Genomic DNA, 20,077 nt, shown 5'->3' on the forward strand with positions numbered 1-20,077 from the left:
TCCCAAATGTGCAAAAAGGAGAGATTGTTTTTAAAGATTTATTTTATTTTATTTTATTTATTTGAAAGACAGAGTTATAGAGAGAGGTAGAGACAGAGAGAAGCCTTCCATATGCTGGTTAATTCCCCAGATGGCTGCATTGGCTGGAGCTGCGCTGATCCAAAGGCAGGATCCAGGAGCTTCTTGGAGTCTTCCACATGGGTGCAGGGGCCCAAGGACTTGGGCCATCTTTTACTGCTTTCCCAGGCCATAGCAGAGAGCTGGATCAGAAGAGGAGCAGCTGGGACTAGAACTGGCACCCATATGGGATGCTGGCACTTCAGGCAAGGGCTTTAACCCACTGTGCCACAGTGCTGGCCCCAAAAAGAGAGATTTTAGAGAAAGGGAAAGTCATGGCTCAAGAATGTTCTACAAAGTAGAACAGAAACCCGTACATGGTTTGCTGAAATTGGGCATTGCTCTGGATGCTGTGATAGGCTGCCCATGCTATGTACTGGCCATATGTCCAGGAGAGGGCTGGTGGATGGGAGCATGTGGCTTTCTGAGTGAGGACTAGAAGTCATAAGTATATGTCTAATACCAGCCCTCACCTCCACAGAGAGAGAAGAGGTAGAATTTAGGATTATCTCTTCTTTTCAACATTTACCTTAGTAAAAGAGCAGCCACAGCTAACATCTATTGTGATTCAGCATCCTGTGCTTTGAGCATGGTCTTGTTTAATCCCCACGGGGCTCTAGGAAGTGGTGATGCTGTTAGCACACTTGCTTTAAAAGTAAGGAAGCTGAGGCACAACGATTAAGGAATTGCGTAAGAGCACGGAGCCGCTGAGTGGGGAGCAGAGATTTGAGTTTGGGTCTTCTAGCTTCAGGTGTACATATCTGTCATTATCATCATACCTCTGTGTGTGTGTGTGTGTGTGTGTGATTGGGTTTGGAAAGAAGGAAGATCCCTGAACGCCTTGGTTTGTCCAAAGCTTGTTACCCTAACTTCCCTCTCCTCCAGGTCTGTATGGCAACTGGTGAAGTGTCCAGCTCTCTGAAATTGCTTTGCTGGGATTAGCTGCTTTTGTGGGCCTCCAGGGAAGGTGCCAGATGGGCAGGGTGAAGGGCAGGGGGAGGTGGTATGTATTCAAAGAGGAGATTGGAGAGCAGCTGCAGAGTCCTGCAGCCAGCACACACTGGCATTCACTGGATGGGGAAATCATGCAAGCCAGCAGCTTGAGCACCACTAGAACGGTCTATACTATGGCACCCATGCCTGGGTGAAGGGAAAGGCAAACCTACTCGCAGATGCATTGCCTGCAGAGGACTTGCAGCATGCGTGCCTGCTGGTGTAGCCATCAGTGCTAGTGCTGATTTTAGTTTTACATTTGATGAACTTGAGAGAGGGAATTCATTTCTTTGCTGTGATATGACCCTCTGGAGAAAGCCTTGTCCAAATACATTTTGTTGCAGTTGGTGACTTGGAAGAAGGACTGTACTGAAACAAAATAGAAAGAGATTATTTTTTAAAAAATTTTTATTTATTTATTTGATAGGTAGAGTTACAGAGAGAGAGAGAGAGAGAGAGAGAGAGAGAGGTCTTCCTTCCATTGGTTCACTTCCCAAATGGCCGCTGCAGCCAGCGCTACGCCAATCCAAAGCCAGGAGCCAGGTGCTTCTTCCTGGTCTCCCATGCGGGTGCAGGGGCCCAAGCAGTTGGGCCATCCTCCACTGCCCTCCCAGGCCACAGCAGAGAGTTGGACTGGAAGAGGAGCAACCAGGACTAGAACCTGGCACCCATATGGGATGCCGGCACCGCAGGCGGAGGATTAACCAGGTGAGCCACTGCACCGGCCCCAAAGAGATTATTAAAGTGTGATCTATAGGTAAGGGGAATTGGCAGTTTAATGCCAAACTGTTACATCCAGGAAGGTGAGAGAGAAAAAGGCTCCTCCCAAGAATGGGAAACGTTTGTAAAAAGAAATATTTATGATACACGTAGCATCATCCCAGGCAGACTACATTTTAATATAGTTACCATGTATCCCCCTCTCACCAGAATGAATAATACCTGCAGGCAGCGATTGAGTTCATTGTTATCTTGGTATCTTCCAAATGGGGATAACTTGCAGCTCAATTTTATGAAAGGGAGGCTATACTGAAAAGGCATCTAAATCTCAGCAGACAGGACCACATCTTTCTTCCTCATTGGTGCAGTTGGGACCCCTTGATCCCAACCCAGTTCGGGCCTGGTAATAACCATTCCTCCATCCCCCTGAGTCCTGCACAAAGCACAGGTCCAGATTAGTCTTCTTTCAGGTGATAAGCTGTTTAGCAAAATGGACAACAGTGAACCCTTAACAGGGGATTTGCTGTGGGTCAGGTACTTGTCCAAGTACTGATGGAACTCAGGAAGTGATTCACCAAAGTATGGCACCTTGCCACACTGAGGATTTTGAACTAAAGGAGATGGGAGGGCTTCAGAAACAGGCTTCAAGCCATGGCCTCTCCCACCTCCCCTGCCATCCTGCCTCTCACCTCTTTCTCTTGCCAGTAATTCACAGAAGCCAGAATTGCTCTTCACCAAGGCAGGTCCCCAGAACTAGAACTCCTATAGCCTAAAGGAAACCGTCAAACCTAGAAAAGTCACTCTCCGCCTTCTCTGTTGAAGACACTCATTCCAGAGGGTGCTGCCCCACAGCAGGGAGGAAGGAATGCTGCCTTAGAGAGGCCAAGAAGTATCTGAACAGAATGACCTTGCTGGACTTTCTCCTTCTGTCTTTCAACATTATGTCATACCCTTTTGGTGCAGTCATGTTTCTGTATGGCTGTCCTTTCTTCTTGTAACTGCAGCATAAAAACATAGTTTTCCCTGGGTCTTTGAGTTTTCATTTCTGAAGTCTCCCATTTCATGTAAGACTTTGATTAGACAAACATGACTTTCTGTTGCATCTGTGTGAGTGATGACCCTTATGGTGGGTGAGGAAAGTTGTCATACCTTCTGTCCCTCCAGAACTTTCTGAGATTATTTCATTCAGTCTTCACAACCACCCTGTAAGGATGACACTGTCGTTATCCCATTTTGAGGTTGATGAAACAGAGTCTTAAAGAGGTGAACTCACTTGTTCAGGCTCAAAGAGCTAGTCAGTGGAAAGAGCTGCCAGTGACACTGTGCCAATCATGTTCAATTGATGATCTCATTTAACCCTTTAGAAGTGGCCTCCAGTGCTTAGCATGGGATACATTTGGTGCCCTGGGACTAGAATCCATGTGAAGACAGGGTCTTGTTCATCCCTGTATCCAGGAAATTGAGGATGGTGCCAGGGACAGAGCTGTAAATAAAAATGCCCAGTGGAGGAACAACAGAGGTGTGTCTGCTGAGGGATCTTCTGATCCCTTTCCCCTTCAGATGAGTCCTGTTGAGATTTGGTCTGCCCTTGAAGGAGGGACCCTGGCCACAGTTTCCCCATCTGTAATGGGGGTGAGAATCCCGTCTTCACAGGGTGGTTGGGAGTCTAATGACACAGCTGCTTCGACTGCATTGGCCTTTTATTTCTTCCCTTTCTTCTCAAACATGGGAGATGAGGGGTAGACCCCTAATGGTAGGACTGGCAGACTGCAGAGGGTGCTGCCTGTTGGTGTTCTCACTTGTTCCTGCACAGCATGGAGGTCTGGGGGCAGGGGATTGCTAGGTCTCCACCAGGCCTCACTGGAACATGAATGTGCCGTGGCTTCTGCAGGCCTGCATCAGCAGTGAGGGACAGAACTGGGTTTTCTGAGGCTTAAACTTTGGCTCTCACTTGTGACCTGTTTTCTGACTTGGTGAGCAAGCCTCTTCTAAATGAGGTTTTGAATGTTCAGAATATCTTTAGGTTTTGATTTATTTATTTTCCATTTTAAAAACAAATATGAGAGTGGTTATTATTGAATGAATACAGAATTTTGGTTTGGGAAGATACAGTTGTTTTGGAGAGAGCAAGTGGTGATGGTGGCACAACAATGTGAACGTATCTAATGCCACTGAACTCACACATAAAATGGTTAAAAGATAGTCAATTTTATGTCATTTCACCAAACAAAGGAAATAATTATGAGTCTTTCTCATGTGCTATGGTATTTAATTTTGTCTCTCCAAAGTTCATCGGTTGGAAACGTGATCTCTAAATTCATGTGTTCTGGTGCTTGGAGGAAGGCATTTGGGAGATAATTAGGACTAAGTCAGGTTGTGAGAGATGGGAACTAGTTGACTTTACATGAAGAGGAAGAGACCTGAGCCAGCTTACTCTGTCTTGCCCCATGCTGCCCTCCCCCATGTGGTGATACTGCAAGAAAGCTCACACCAGACGTTGGTGCCATGCTCCTGGACTTCCTGTTCTCCAGACTGTTACCTAAATAAATCTGTCTTCTTCTTCTTCTCCTTCTCCTTCTCCTTCTCCTTCTTCCTTTTTTAAACAGGCAGAGTTAGACAGTGAGAGAGAGAGACAGAGAGAAAAGTCTTCCTTCTGTTGGTTTACTCCCCAAATGGCCACTATGGCCGGTGCTGCTCCGATCTGAAGCCAGGAGCCAGGTGCCTCCTCCTGGTCTCCCATGCGGGTGCAGGGGCCCAAGCACTTGGGCCATCCTCCACTGCCTTCCTGGGCCACAGCAGAGAGCTGGACTGGAAGAGGAGCAACCGGGACAGAATTTGGCACCCCAACCGGGACTAGAACCTGGGGTGCCGGCACCGCAGGCAGAGGATTAGCCAAGTGAGCCACAGTGCCGGCCTACCTATGTTCTTTATACCTGGGCCAGTCTTGTGCATTTTGTTATAGCAATAAGAAACAGACTAAGACATTACATAATGAGGCATCTTGGGTAGGAAGTTAGAGTTTGGGTGCTCCACAATGCCACTATAGGGGCCCGAACCTTCTTAGTAGAAGATTCTTGCATTATGGCTTTTACCCTGGGTGCCAGGTATCTCTGAAGGTTCTCATGTTCTGTCTGCTCAAGAGCGGAAAAAGAGGGCAAGAATGATACCAGCCATGGCTCTATTTTTATTATTTTTTTAAATCGGGGAAGCTGAAATTTCTTGGTAGTCCCCCAAGTGGAATTTTCTCACATTTTATTGGCTAGCACCAGGTCTCCTGGCTTTGCCAGACAGCAAGGGTAGATGGAGAAGTGACTGCTTGGCTTTCCAACCTTCAGAGCTGAAAGGAACATCAAGGAAGAAGAAACCTGGGAGTGCATGTTTATCAAAGAACTTTCAAGTTGTATAGTTGTGTCTACTCCTTGCTCAAGATCATATGGTCCCCAGCCGGCGCCGCGGCTCACTAGGCTAATCCTCCGCCTAGCGGCGCCGGCACACCGGGTTCTAGTCCCGGTCGGGGCACCGGATTCTGTCCCGGTTGCCCCTCTTCCAGGCCAGCTCTCTGCTGTGGCCAGGGAGTGCAGTGGAGGATGGCCCAGGTGCTTGGGCCCTGCACCCATGGGAGGCCAGGAAAAGCACCTGGCTCCTGGCTCCTGGCTCCTGCCATCGGATCAGTGCGGTGCGCCGGCCGCAGCGCGCCGGCCGCGGCGGCCATTGGAGGGTGAACCAATGGCAAAGGAAGACCTTTCTCTCTCTCTCTCTCTCTCTCTCTCACTGTCCACTCTGCCTGTCAAAAAAAAAAAAAAAAAAATCATATGGTCCCAGAAAGGTTTGGTCATGCCTGGGGCCAGGGCCTGTGATTTCCAGGTCTGAGATTTTTTTTCCTGGGACACTTGATGCATTTCATGGTGGGTAGATTTACAGTACAAAGACTGTTCTGGGGGAATGCCTTTAAAAAATGGAAACTCCCCTTTATATGTACTGGAATCAGTCAAATGCTAAAGACCATGGCAGAAAAACACTGGGCATAGTGGAAGCCAGAACATCAGAGCTCTGCCTGAGGCTGGCCGGAAGCTTTGGGAAAGGTCCAGGTCTCTGCGTTTATGAAATGTGATTTTTCTTGATTAGCATTGTGCATTAAGTGCTTTGGTATCTCTAGGTAAAAGATCTTGTAGGAGGACAAATAGTTATTAACTAACCATGTGCTGTCAGGTGTGGGTTTCTAATGCAAGATGATACATTTCAAACTTAGAGTAGGATGACAGAAACCTCCCTCCATTCTTCCAGGTGAGGAGCAGAGCAGAATAAGGGCAACAAAAGGACTCTTGAAATCAGGACCTTTTATAGTTACCCTGCCATGGCAGGGAAGCTCAGATGTGTTCAGTTGGATTTTCAGGATGGCAGGGAAACAGACTCCTTTCTCTGGATCCCACCACTTGTTCTTCCACAGAGGGCATCCAAGGGGAATATGCTAGCCTTGCCCATTTTGTAAGCCAAAGTTGACCCCTTTGCTTCTGTGTGGAGTCTTCCTGGATGACTTCAGGTTGTCTGTATACTTCTCTTTTGTTCTTACCCCAGGGAACCATATATAGCAAACATTTAGCATTTAATGGTATTGAAATGAACTCCTCATCCTTGTCTTGCAAGCAGGGCTAGAGTGGGCACTGTTTGGGGAGACAGTATGAGGTTTATTGAAACTCTCAACCCCCAAGGACTAGCACATGTCTGGACATGTGGCGAATCTTGAATAAATGCTAAGGTTGGACCTAGTAGATAGAATACCCAGGGCTTTTCCAGCCTAGAATTCTATTTTGCAATGCTGGGGAGACCATTAGAGTTGATTCCAGAACAGAAGGTGGAAGAAACAAGAGCACCCAACCCTTAACAAGAGCATAGTGTGGTTCAGTGGCCTTGCAAACAGTTCTCATTGGTCAGATTGCAAGGACATTCTCCAAGCTCAGCAAGACAGCAAGACATTGACTTTGTAAACAGTATAAAGTCAAAGAGTTACTCTGAGAAACTGGAAATGAAATGGCTTCAAGGAGGGGAGAATTCTTAAATGATAGGGAAGAAAATGCACCCTTTGTAGTCTTGGAAACAGAATACTTGAGTCATTTGGGAGAGGCCAAAATATGATTGCAAAAAAATTTTTTATTAGTTTGGTCTTGGAATACAAAAATAAATAAATAAATAAATAAACACACAGATAACAGATATAATCACTTTCTAGGAAGCATATTCATTACTTAAAAATAGCACCTTTGTGGAGCATTACTTTCTGGTCACGTTGGATTCAGGTTCATTCGTGTTGATGAGGAGAGATTCTAGATCATTTCCTCTGTATCTGTGTGCCTTTTTTGCGTGGTCATTTAGAAGCCACCTGCAATTCTGACAATCTTGTGTCCTTAGCAATTACTACACTTTTCCTCCCTCTTGAACTCTAAGGTCTTTTTTTCTTCTGAGCACTCATGCTGCCACCCTCCTGCGCCTCAGAGAGGTGAGGCATGGACCGCTAGGGATGCTGAAGCTGAATTGCAATTTCAGTCTTTTTTTTTTTTTTTTTTTTTTTTTTTTTTTTTTTTTTTTTTTAGCTCATTTTAAAAGTCAGGCATCCAAAGACCAAAACTGCTTGGAAGCATAGGTGACCCTGAATTGTTTGCTTGATCAATACCCCTGCAAGGATGACTTCATGGATATGGGAAATAGCATCATCTTATCCATGTTCCCTTCAGCAGATCTGAGGCTTCATTCACCATTTAAATCTCTTGTGTTCTCATCCATCACAGATATACAGTGTCCTGGCATCAGAACATCATGTTCTTACTAATTGTCATAAAACCAATGTACTTTCAGGCTTGCTTGAAAAGTCATCGGTATAAATAACACTGAAGTTCACATTTTACAAAATAGAGCCTGATCCTTATGGATCAGGTCATGAGACTGAAACATTCAAAACATCCTGGCACACACACCTTAAATAATAGTAACAAATTAATAAATACATAAATTATTTAAATATTTAAATAGCATTAAGGTTAGTGGCAATTTGAAAACTAGAAAATCTATGAATAAATTAGGTGATTGTTTCAGTGGACATTTAGCATCTAAATATAAAAATATAGCAAATATATCACTATGATCCAAAAATTTTTTTAGAAAAACAAAATAAGTGGAAAATAGTTTTTTAGTCTATTCCATCATGTCTTTAAAATTTTGTCTAATAACATCTTCCACTTCTCCTCCAAAGCTACATTCTGGCATTGGAATCTGAAAAAGAAGGCCAAAAGTACATAAGGATTAGAAATGTAGCATCAAAAGCTTATTAGAATTCTGTATGGGAAGGGCCAGCTCTTCCTCATGTGGCCTAGAATATGGTTGGTACCATGCTTGCCAGAGGCTCTCTCTCTCTCTCTCTTTTTAAAAAAGATTTATTTATTTAAAAGTCAGAATTACACAGAGAGGGAAGGAGAGGCAGAGAGAGAGAGAAAAAAAAAAGGTCTTCCATCTGTTGGTTCACTCCCCAATTGGCCACAATGGCTGGAGATATGCTGATCTGAAGCTAGGATCCAGGAGCTTCTTCTGGGTCCCCATGTGGGTACAGGGGCCCAAGGACTTGGGCCATCTTCTGCTTTCCCAGGCCGTAGCAGAGAGCTGGATCGGAAGTGGAGCAGCCAGGACTTGAACTGGCACCCATGTGGGATGCCGGCACTGCAGGCGGTGGCTTTACCTGCTACGCCACAGCACCAGCCCTCAGAGGCTCTCTTGAGAGTTCTTAAAAGAATATCTGGTTTTGTGCTCCCTTCGGCAGCACATATACTAAAAAGAATATCTGGTTTCATTATTACCCAAGGATGTCCCAGTGCTCTCAGAACAAGTTCTGACTCTGGGAAGCAGGCATGTCCTCCTTGCTCTAACTCCTGCTACCTTTCTCTCCTTTCTTTGCCTTTTCTTCTAGGAGGGCAGGCCCATGCCTGTTTTCTTTACTGCAATTGTCCCCTTGGGGCCGGCGCTGAGGCGTATTGGGTGAGGCCTCCGCCTGCAGTGTCGGCATCCCATGTGGGCGCCAGTTCGAGTCCCCGGCTGCTCCACTTCCAGTTCGGCTCAATGCTGTGGCTTGGGAAAGCAGAGGAAGATGGCCCAAGTCCCTGGGCCCCTAACACATGTGGGAGACCCGGAAGAAGCTCCTGGCTCCTGGCTTCAGATTGACCCAGCTCCAGCTCCAGTCATTGCAGCCACCTGGGGAGTGAACCACTGGATGGAAGACCTCTCTCCCTCTCTCTGCCTCTCTGTAACTCTGTCTTTCAAATAAATCAATTAAATATAAAAAAAAATAGTCCCCTGCCCAGCACAATGCCTGATATAACATAAACATCAAATATCCATTAACAAGTAAATGTTAGCTTGTGACTCTGGGTTCCATGTGCCAGGTACCCCCTTCTCCCCTTTCCTCTCCTGCACAGTGCCTCCCACCCCAAAGCCTTGTTCCCAGGCACAGCACCTGGGGATACTCTGCTCACCTAATTGCAGGACACAAATGCCCATTCGCTCCAAGATGAGCTATAGTAGCGGTCCCGGGCTTGCACACGAATCTTGGCATCCTTGTGGCACATGACTGTGGCCGAAGTCTTGTCCACACAGAGTCTATCTTTCTGCAAGGAGAAGGGAATTCTGTGAAGACCCATTGGCAATGCAGTGACAAGACAGGCTGAGCATATTTCTGCAAAGTACAACCTCCCCTAAAAAGCACATCTCAGCCTTAAGACACTCTGTTTGCAATTCCCAAGAGGCATGCAAAGAACTGGCACCACCTACTGGAAGAAGCTCTAAGCACAGATTTGCTTGTCTACTTCATAAGCCCCAAAGAAACAATCGTTTGGTCCACTTTTCATCCTTGTAGCCCTTGCCGTAGAGCCCCAGGACTAAGCTGATGGAGCGACTGACGCAGATTAGTCATGGCTGTCACCTGGACATCCAGAAATACTATACCCTGACCTTTCATCAAATAACTTGGCCTTCAAATCCTGGTACTGGTACTAAATAGCTATGTAACCTTAGGGAAATAGCTTAGGCTCTCTGGATCTGTTTTTTTCATTTGTAAATAGGAATAATAACTATCTCATTGATATGTTTAAGTCAAAGGCGATGATCATATAAAACTCTTAGCAAGTGTAACACATTAGAAAACACACAGTATTACCAACTAATGATATGTATCTTAAATAGGGAAGATATTTACCAAGACTTTAAATAATATTAAAATAAAATTTATCCCAGAATACCTCCCCCATCCCCTAAATTCTTTTCAGTGAGGGACTGAGTCACTGAGTTTTGAGTCATGTCCAGTGATTTTAAAAGTGGGGTTTGAGGCTGCTGCTGTGGCTTAGCAGGTAAAGCTGCTACTTGCAGTGCCAGCATCCCATGTGGGCACCAGTTTGAGTCCTGGCTGCTCTACTTCCGATGCAGCTCTCTGCTATGGCTGGGAAAACAGTGGAAGATGGCCCAAGTTCTTGGGCCCTTGCACCTGCGTGGGAAGTCCCAGAGGAAGCTCCTGGCTCCTGGCTTCGGATTGGTACAGGTCTGGCCATTTCGGCCAACTGGGGAGTGATCCAGCAGATGGAAGAACTCTCTCTCTCTCTCTGCCTCCCCTTTTCTTCCTGTGTAATTCTGACTTTCAAATAAATAAATAAATTTTAAAAAGAAGTGAGGTTCAATGCGGCTGGACCTCCATAAAAGTGCTCTGGACACTTGCAGGAGGAAAGGGATTCTGATGCTCAGGTGGGAAAGTTGGAAAGCCATCATGTTAACTTACAGAAGTGCAGACATCCTCTTAAAAGAATTTCACAATATCTGGAACAGTTGGGAGTTACCCATTTTGCAGGAGGTTTATCATGAATGTTCTGTCTGTCATTGTGTTTACTTAGTTAAAAACAATGATTTTAGGCTCCCGGAGCCCAGGTCTCCTGTATCAGGACCAGTTCTGAGTGCAAGGATTAATGGTCAACCATGCCAGAGCAGTGGGTGTTTGGGTACATGGGCTTTATATCTGGCAGGCTGAGTTGGACCTTAGGCAAATCACTTCGCCTCTCTGAACTTCAGTGGCTTTACTTGTGAAGATATGATGACAATACTATCTTTTCCCCTAGGATTAATTACATGGGTTAAGTGTTGGAAAACCACTAGCATAATTCCAGGAACATAGCAAGTGCTAAAACAAAGGTGCTGTTACTGTCATTCTTCATCATCTTCCTGGTGTGGACTTTCAGAGACTTGCTCACAGGACATGCTGAACCCAGACCGTACCTTACCTTTTCTTTCTTGTTCTTGTTCTGCACCTGAACACAGAATGTCAGGGAGAAGTATGAGTGTGGGGTACTCCAGGTATCAGGGTACTCCCAGCTGACCTCCACATGCCGGGAATTCTTCAATGGCTTCATCTGCAGGTTTTGGGGTGGATCAGGTTTGACTATGGAAGAGGAGAAACACCCTTTATTTTCCTGGTGGGCCTTTGGAGATAGATGGTTTGACTTCTGAGCCCACTGACACTTTGGCCCGTTGTGAGTCCCTGGATAGCTACTTAACTTCTCTGAGCACATGGCTGGCATGTGTGAGGCACCTGTGTTGCAGATGTTCATGACAGTGCCCATGAAAGCAGTTGTCATCAACGTTCACATCCTTGGTTGAAGAACCTTAGAGAAGCTCAGAGTTCCTCCTATCACTGCCTAACCCAATGGGATCTGGGAGTTGGAGCCCCTTTGCCTGGAGGTTAGAAGAAATTCCCTGAGACAACAACAAGGCTCTCATGTCTGACCTCAGTGAAGGACCACTCTCTGTGCTCAGTCCCTCTCTTTGCACCCAGTGCAGATCTGAGCTGAAGCGTTTTCTGAGGATGAGAGGAGAGCTTTTCTACTCACTGCCTTTTCTTTAGTATTTCTGTGGTTTGTGGCATTGACTTCTCTTGTAGTGGCTAATATAAATGGTCTCTGTGCTCAGTCATTTATCCAGTAGATAATTACATACACCCGTCATGTGCCAGCTGTTGGAGTGGGCAGAGAGGATCCCACACTGAGTATCACAGACCCCATCCCCAGGCAGGGTGTCTTCTAGACAAGGGGAGGACAGACATCCTGTGACTCATTTTGGGGTTCTGTTGGCCAGCTCTCCTTCTCACAAAAGCCATGGCTCTGTTCTTCATACTTGACATCTTCTTGGAGGGGCTCTTCCCCTTCCACTCTCTATGAATCAGACCTCCTTGACTAACCCACCAAGTACAAACACCCCATAAATTCTAGGGCAAGTTTTGTGGTTCTATCACAATTTATCATGATGCTTTTTCAATGGACAAAAGGCAGGAAATAATAAATGGTGAAATCTTTGCTAACTACAAAAAACACATGTCCATTTTTGAAGGGCTTATAGAAATATACCCTCCCATATATATATATATATATATATATATATATATATATGTGATAGAAGAGACCAAATTATATTAAAAGGGAAGCCGGGTTCTGAATGTAAATATTATGGATGAGCGACTCTTGGATTCATCATGGAAGCTGCATGGGTGGTAGAACAGAAGTGCTGGAAACAGTCTGCTGTTTCTGGTGGGGGCAGATTGGGATCTGAAATGCCAACAATGAGATCTGAGATCTGGGGCAAGTTGCTCAAGCTTTCTAAAACTCAATTCCCTCCTCTCTGAAATGCCAATACTAGTATCTATAACACATTTGCGGGGGGGGGTACAGAATAAAAGAGATAATGCATGTAAACCCCTTACCCTGGTGCATGGGACATGGTGACCCTATAACAAATTGCATCTTCCTTTAGGAAGCACCAATAATCAACCCCAACTCACTGATGTCTCTGATGAAGAAGCTGCTGGTGTAGTTTTCATATTTGAGCTTGTGAATAGCATCCAGCATCACCTCAAGGTGCAGGCTCTCTTCAGCAGCAGGACAGGCATTGTCTTCCTGACACTCCACTGAGTACTTATACTCCGTGTGGTTCACACTGACTCTCTCTGGTACTCCACATGTCACTCCTTGGGGGTCAGAAGAGCTGAAATCAAAGACAGAAATTATCCTGTTATACACTAACGGGAGCATTCTCAGGACTGTAGCCAGTGAGACAGATAAGGCCTGTAGAACCTAATTTTTCTGGCTGGGGCGTAAGAAACTGCCTTCCTCAGGAGAACAAGCTCAGCTTCAAGAGAGAGCAAAAATGTTTAGGAAAGCCACACTTTCATACCTCTTTCATAAATGAATCTGGATTTTTGTTTTTAGATCCAGATTCCCTGATTAAATCTCCTTATTCAAATTTTAAATTCATATTTCCTGTTTTAATAAAAATCAGCACATACTAGTTATAAAAAATTAGAATGATATAGATGTGCATAAAAAACCATGTGTTGGCCTTCTTCATGGCCTTTTATTTATTTATATATATATTTTTTGACAGGCAGAGTGGACAGTGAGAGAGAGAGAGACAGAGAGAAAGGTCTTCCTTTGCCATTGGTTCACCCTCCAATGGCCGCTGCGGCCGGCGCACCCTGCTGATCTGAAGGCAGGAGCCAGGTGCTTATCCTGGTCTCCCATGCGGGTGCAGGGCCCAAGCACTTGGGTCATCCTCCACTGCACTCCCGGGCCACAGCAGAGAGCTGGCCTGGAAGAGGGGCAACCAGGACAGAATCCGGTGCCCCGACTGGGACTAGAACCCGGTGTGCCGGCGCTGCAGGCAGAGGATTAGCCTATTGAGCCACGATGCCGGCCCTTCATGGCCTTTTAACCCTAACTTTACTTCCAGATGCAACCACTACTCATAGCTGTTGCAGTCTTACTTTTTTCAGTATTCAAGACATCATATGTCTACATGTATAATGCATATATATTTTTAATCTTTACATACACAGAAAAATTTTATTTTTTAGAAAACAGGGTCAAATTATAACCATAAGGTTTTGTACTCATCTTTTCTCCAACTGGACATATTATGGGGGGCCAGGCTGTCCATGACAGAACAGAGTTTGGGTTATTCATTTTAATGACTGTACATTAAGCCAGAGCACCGTAAGCCATGATTTATTTAATCATTCTTCTACCGATTACCAAACACATCACCATGAACACATACACCTATGTCTTTGCACTTGTTTAAGCATCTCTTAAGTATTGTCATCTTCAAGATGAGAAAGTGAGGCCACAGAGCTTAATTTACTCAGTCACAGAATGGTGAAGCAAGGTTGGTCACCGAGGGTTTGCTCCATCATCCCACAGTGCTTGGGAGTGCTTAGGAACTTAGATGATGCTGAAAATCAGTCCCACAGGGGGCTAACAGATAGATTCTAGATCAATGGAAGTTGGTCTCTTAGGGGAAGTCCAAATATGCCAGACAAATTGAGAACTTGGTGTCAGTAGAAGACAAAGGAGTTGAGGTGGCCCTGGAAAAATTTCAGGAAGCCTCCCAGAGCTTCTGGAGCCCATTCCAGGGCCTCCAAGATCTACGCCTTGGAGTTTTTCTTTCTGTTTTCAACTCATAGTGCAATTTTGTCAAGTTATTTGCAACTTTGACTTCTCCTTTTTATCCCTCCCATGGTATTATGGGTTTCAATCAAGCATTGTTAGGCATTTTGGATGAATGGGTCCAAACATGGCAGCGACTATTCTCAGCCCCTGATGATACCCTGTTCCAGTACATACATTGGTTCAGGAGATTGGCTTAAATCTCTGCACTCCAAGTCTCTCCAACTTTAGGCACAAGGCAAGCATTGAGAAATCTAGGTTTGACTAGCTTTCCCCCTCATAATTAACCAATAGGCCACTTATAGGCTACCCCTTTTTTCTATTGAAATAGTTCTACCAAAATGCTGAAAACCTGGACTGGTTTTACTTACCCTCTGTTGCTTTTGACACTGAATTTCACGTCCCTACTGATTGCCGTCAGCCACCAACAGGTGAAATGTCCAGAATAATTCTTTGCCTCGCATTTTAGAAAGGTCTTACTTTTAGGTTCTGGAATTTAAAAAGAACAAAAATTCAATATTTAGGTGTTTACTTTTAGAAAGATTTTGCTAATGATTAACTACAGGCCACCAGTGGTACAAGGGTGATGTTCCCTCCATTTATTTCTTTGGAAAATGCCTCTGCTACCCTGGCAGGTACATACTATAAACCCAACATGTTAGAGTTATTCGTGTTTTCCCAGGCTGTCACCCTAGTGCAGAGTTTTGTACTATACATGTTGATTAACCTCCATTAGCCATCCAATAATATGGAAATAATTTTTAAAATTCTCTGACTATGAAACAAAAAGAGATTTTTTATGATTGATAACTCAAAGTGTCCAGGGAAAAAAGGAAAATGGAGCTTTGCAGGGTCATGTCAGTAAGGGACTTGATGCTAATTCATCAATAGCACTAGTCATGTCTTGCCTCTTCAGTTTTTTATTTTTGTATATATAGACCTACCTTTCTGGTCCTTCAAAATATCAGTAGACCAAATTCCATCTTCCTTTTTGTGAAGCAACACTTTTGAATGGCCCAGAACCTTGTCTCCTTTGTGGCAGGTGTATTGGCCAGCATCTCCAAACTCTTTGACTAGGATGGTCAGGGTTTTGCCAGATCCTAAGACCTTATTGCTCTGTTCTGAAGTCCAGGTAATGCCATCTTCTTCGGAGGTGTCGCAGGTGAGGACCACTGTTTCTCCTGGGGCATCAGGGTACCAATCTAACTCTACAACATAAACTGGACAGCACCAGAAATAGAGAACCAGATTGTAAGCTCCATGCACTCTGGAACTGTATTTTATTCACTGGCTGGGCATCCCACTACTTAAATACCACCTTGCTCATAAGAAGGGTTTGACATATGTTTGCTGAGATTGTCCCCCAAGTGCTTTTTACCTCTCATCTTTGTCACCCATTTACATTTATAAATCCCATAGTTATAAATCTCATAATATAATGTGAGAACTTTATCTTCTACAATGTTTTATATTTGGTGTCAATAACAAAAGCCACCATTTACAAGACATTTAATGGCATGGGCTAAGCCCTGTTTTGGATCAGGGTTGTGCAACAGAAAAGCAAAGAGTTCTATAGCTGCCACTGACTTTATTAACTAGGAGGCTGCCCGTAGTAACTGACTTCTGATTAGCTGTCAGAAGGGGAAGAGCTTGATACACCAAAAAATGAAAACAGCATAGGATTCTTTACAAAGGTCTGGTTGAGATAAACTTGCTGTACAATGTCACCTCATAGGCAGAGAAATGAAGGGAATAAAGCAAGGATTTGGTGGAATAGCACAGATCGAAAGCATAGGATCTCAGGAAAGACTGACTAGGACTGAAATCTTGTCTCTGCTTACTGGCTGGGGATTTGGAGCAAGGTGCATGATCATCATGAGCCCCAGTTTCCTCATCTGTGAGATCATAATAATATCTATGCTATAGTTTTCAATATGAGAGTTAAAGGGAAAAAGCACATGAAGGACTTTGTACAATGTCTCTCACATTGTAAACTCTCTTAGTTATGACTGCTGTACATAGACCAAAGAGACAGCTGGCTGTAGTTAGAAACTCCTTTACAATTTTCCTTGAGTATTAATGATTTAGTTCCTTCTACACATAACTCAGCAATGGAGATTTTAATTGTTTCTGGTTTGTTTATTTGCTTTTAGCTATCTTATACTCTTAGGAGACAGTCTAGGGGATTTAGTGTTCATATTCATAGAGTAAGGGTACTGAAGCCAAGAGGCTGAGTACAATCACATCAAGTTTGAAACTCAGGAGCTTTGATTCAAACCTTGTATCTTTAAGGCTTTGCAATGCATATCTAATGCCAATATCTAAACTAGCACTTGAGGAATGGCTTAGTCTATCATCTCAAAGAGCAGGTCACATGAAAACTTCTTCATTTGTTTAGCCATAGCATCAGTGATTAATTGAAAAGGACAGTTGAGTGCATTTTCTCTCTAACCACTAATATAGCATCACCTGGAATCTGCCAGGAATGCAACTCTTAGTTGCTGACTCAGAAACTTTGGAATGGGTCCAGGGATCCATTTTTTTAATCTCTCCAGATGTTTTTGCTCAATCTGGAGAACCAGGATTTTAGAGTGACATAGGTCTGGATTTAGAGTCTGTTCCAGTCCTTATACTAGCCTTGTGGCTTTGGGCACAGCATTAAACTACTTGAAGCTTTATTGTCATGATATTTATTAAAAGAAAAATACTCATACTTGTTTTAGAAGGTCAAATGTGGATTATGCAAGCTAATTAATATAAGAGCTTAGCCCATGCCATTAAATGTCTTGTAAATGGTGGCTTTTGTTATTGACACCAAATATAAAACATTGTAGAAGATAAAGTTCTCACATTATATTATGAGATTTATAACTATGGGATTTATAAATGTAAATGGGTGACAAAGATGAGAGGTAAAAAGCACTTGGGGGACAATCCCAGAAATGATCAACTGTGCTGACATGTGACACCTTTTGTTGTCTCTAGTTCTTTTTTATCCACAAGGAGACTGAACAACATGGTTATTTTCCTGCCACAACTAAGACTGGAAGACATAGGAGACCTTTGTCCAAGGGCCGGGGCAGAAGTCCCAAGAGGAAAGCTGGGGAGGTGCACCTAGAACCTAATGCTTGGCTTCTTTCCATATCTCCTGTCACAAGGCACAGGCCCTCTTGTTTACCACATTGACTTTCTGGAATTTATGTAGTTTACCAACTCAGAAATAATTAAAGGGTTAAACATGCAAAGGCTAAGGTCCCTTAACTCACTCAAAATCCCATGGTTGGAAGGGATCTGGCTTAATCAACCAGCCTAGGTTTTTACTTAAGTAACTTAAGTTAAAACTTAAGTTTTAACTCCCAAAACTCACATAGGAGTGGGGAGTTGGGTGGATGGTTTGTTGTCTTCCTCAAATTCTTAAGAATGAAGGAATGATCCCAAATTTCTTTCAGGTACTCATTTCAGTATTATACTTTCCTGACTTAAAAGATTATCTCTGATCATCAGCTGAAGTATGTTCATCTTTAACTTAAGCCTATTTCGTTTTGCTCTGCTCACTAAGGATAGGACATAATTGCTTATGTACTTTCTATAAAATCTTAAAATAATTACGTACATATGCTTTGGAGTGAGACTAAATTGAGATCCCCGTTCCTTACAAGGTATGTGACACTGGGCAAGATACCTAATCTGTTAGCCTCAATTTTTAACATCTGTAAAAAGGGTTACAGCTAGTCCCTGATTCATATGATTGTTGTGAGAATAAATGACCCAATACTAAGCTCAATAAATATAAGCTGGTATTATTACTATTACTATTATTGTTATATAACTGGAGACTGCAATTGCCCACTTCATTCTATTGGCTTTTATGAGAAACATCTAGGGGTCTTTCAAGTGTAATCAACAATCTGTGAATACAAATTTACTGACTGTGAGACACCAGAAAGATAGAGGGAACCACTTATTCTATGAGGGATTTTCAGAAAGTTCATGAAAATGTTTATCATGAAAAAGCTATGCATGGATTTCAAAAAACTTTTAGTACCAAAATAAATATTTTTAAGAACCATTTTTCATGTTTTGTAAGTATCCTCATACTAGTACTTATTGTACTAATCTACTAGTAATTTTTATTGATCAATGAGATAATAAAAATTTGGAGACATAATTTTCAACAACCCAAACAGTAATGCTTGCTATCACTTATTTTCACTTTACCATCTCTTCATATCTTTTATATTCATTAACATATTTATTAACTCATGTGGGAGGTGTCCCTTTGTAATACCCAGTTAACAGTTGAGGAAACTCAGGCTCAGGGGTGATCTGGCTCACATAACCCGTAACCCATAACCCATAACCAGTAGTTGAAGGGACCAAGATTTGGACCCAGGTTAGTGTGAGTCCAAATCCTATGCTTTCTCCAAAGTCCCACGTCAGAGGAAGTCATCAGAGGAACAGCAGTGGGGGAGATACAGTGTGGTGGAGTGCAAGATGATAGAAAATTGTTCTTATACTTTTCAAGTCTGCCACTTTGGAATTTAATCATATGAATAGCTAGCTTCTGGTAATCCTGGCAAAGTCTGTATCTCTTCTCTCACCACATTCCACAGAGAGCTCTCTTTCTGGTATCCAGTGTGAAAACCACATAATACAGATGACCTCAAAGTCAAAGAAGGAAGTGTGACCTTGCATTTACCCAGAATGTTGGCTCCTTACTCTGAGGATCCTATGTATGGATGCCCATTTCAGTCTGATTTCCCAAAAGTGCCTGAAAATCTAATTTAGAATCTGGAGCTTCATAGAGAATAAGACAAGCTACTTACCATCTTTCTCCAGTTCCCATATGGCCACGAGGGGAGATGCCAGCAAGACCAGGGCAAACCAGAAGGTGACCAACTGCCAATGACACATCTATAAGGAAGGGGAGAAACAGGAGAAAGAGGAGGGAAGGAAGGGGAAGAAAAAGAGAAGAGTTCATGTCAGCAATTATGCAGCTATCTTAGGGAATCATAAATGCATCCTATCTACGTTGTTCTAAATCTTGATTTTCATCTTTCTTTTATACACTGTTAGGCAATTAGTAAGTGAATTATAGGAGCTGTATGCCAGTCTCTGTGTATGAACATCTCTAATTAAAGAGCCACAAGCTACCTGTAGCTGAAAGACACCCTAGACCAACTTTCTGATATAATCCTCTTATTTTTAAGATGAGAAGCCTAAAACTTAGAGATGAAACATGGCTTCTCAGGGTCTTTGTAAAGGGGTAGCTTAGAATAAAAGGTTTTACCTGGATTTTGTACTATAGGGCCAAATGCTTTCCTTCAATAAAGATTTGTTGTCAGTATGCTAAGTGATTCCTCTCCACTTAGGGAAATAGGCCACACCCTTGTGTCGCTGTAACATAATGCAGTATGTATCAGGACATTCAGGGCTGATGAACTTGGGATAGGGGCTAGGAAGTTAAGATGGAGGTGAACTTTCAAGTTCCAGCAAGAACTCAGCCACCAGTTCTTGTTGTGGAAGCTTAGTTTCTCTTGTTTAGACAGCAACTGCTCCAAGTTAAAAAATTACTCCCTCCCACATAATGTAACCCACATAATGTAACATAATGGTTCTCAAATTTGAGCATATGTCAGAATACTGGGAAACCTTACTGAAACAGGCTAAGTCTCAGCTCCAGAGTGTCTGATTCAGCTTGTCTTGGGTGAGGCCTAAGCATTTGCATTTAA

General features: G+C 43.4%; 1 protein-coding gene across 1 annotated transcript; it reads right to left on the reverse strand.

The window, feature by feature from the left end:
* Positions 1–7,380: 7,380 nt before the first annotated feature.
* Positions 7,381–19,259, reverse strand: IL12B (interleukin 12B). The gene is made up of 7 exons (XM_002710347.5): positions 19,172–19,259; positions 15,290–15,565; positions 14,717–14,834; positions 12,683–12,885; positions 11,133–11,290; positions 9,345–9,476; positions 7,381–8,094 (listed from the first exon to the last, which is right to left on the reverse strand). Exons 1-6 carry the CDS (start codon positions 19,257–19,259, stop codon positions 9,345–9,347), a joined length of 975 nt encoding a protein of 324 aa, XP_002710393.1. The 3' UTR covers positions 7,381–8,094.
* Positions 19,260–20,077: the final 818 nt, after the last annotated feature.

This window comes from Oryctolagus cuniculus, chromosome 6 (genome assembly GCF_964237555.1).
Source record: "Oryctolagus cuniculus chromosome 6, mOryCun1.1, whole genome shotgun sequence".
NCBI lineage: Eukaryota > Metazoa > Chordata > Mammalia > Lagomorpha > Leporidae > Oryctolagus > Oryctolagus cuniculus.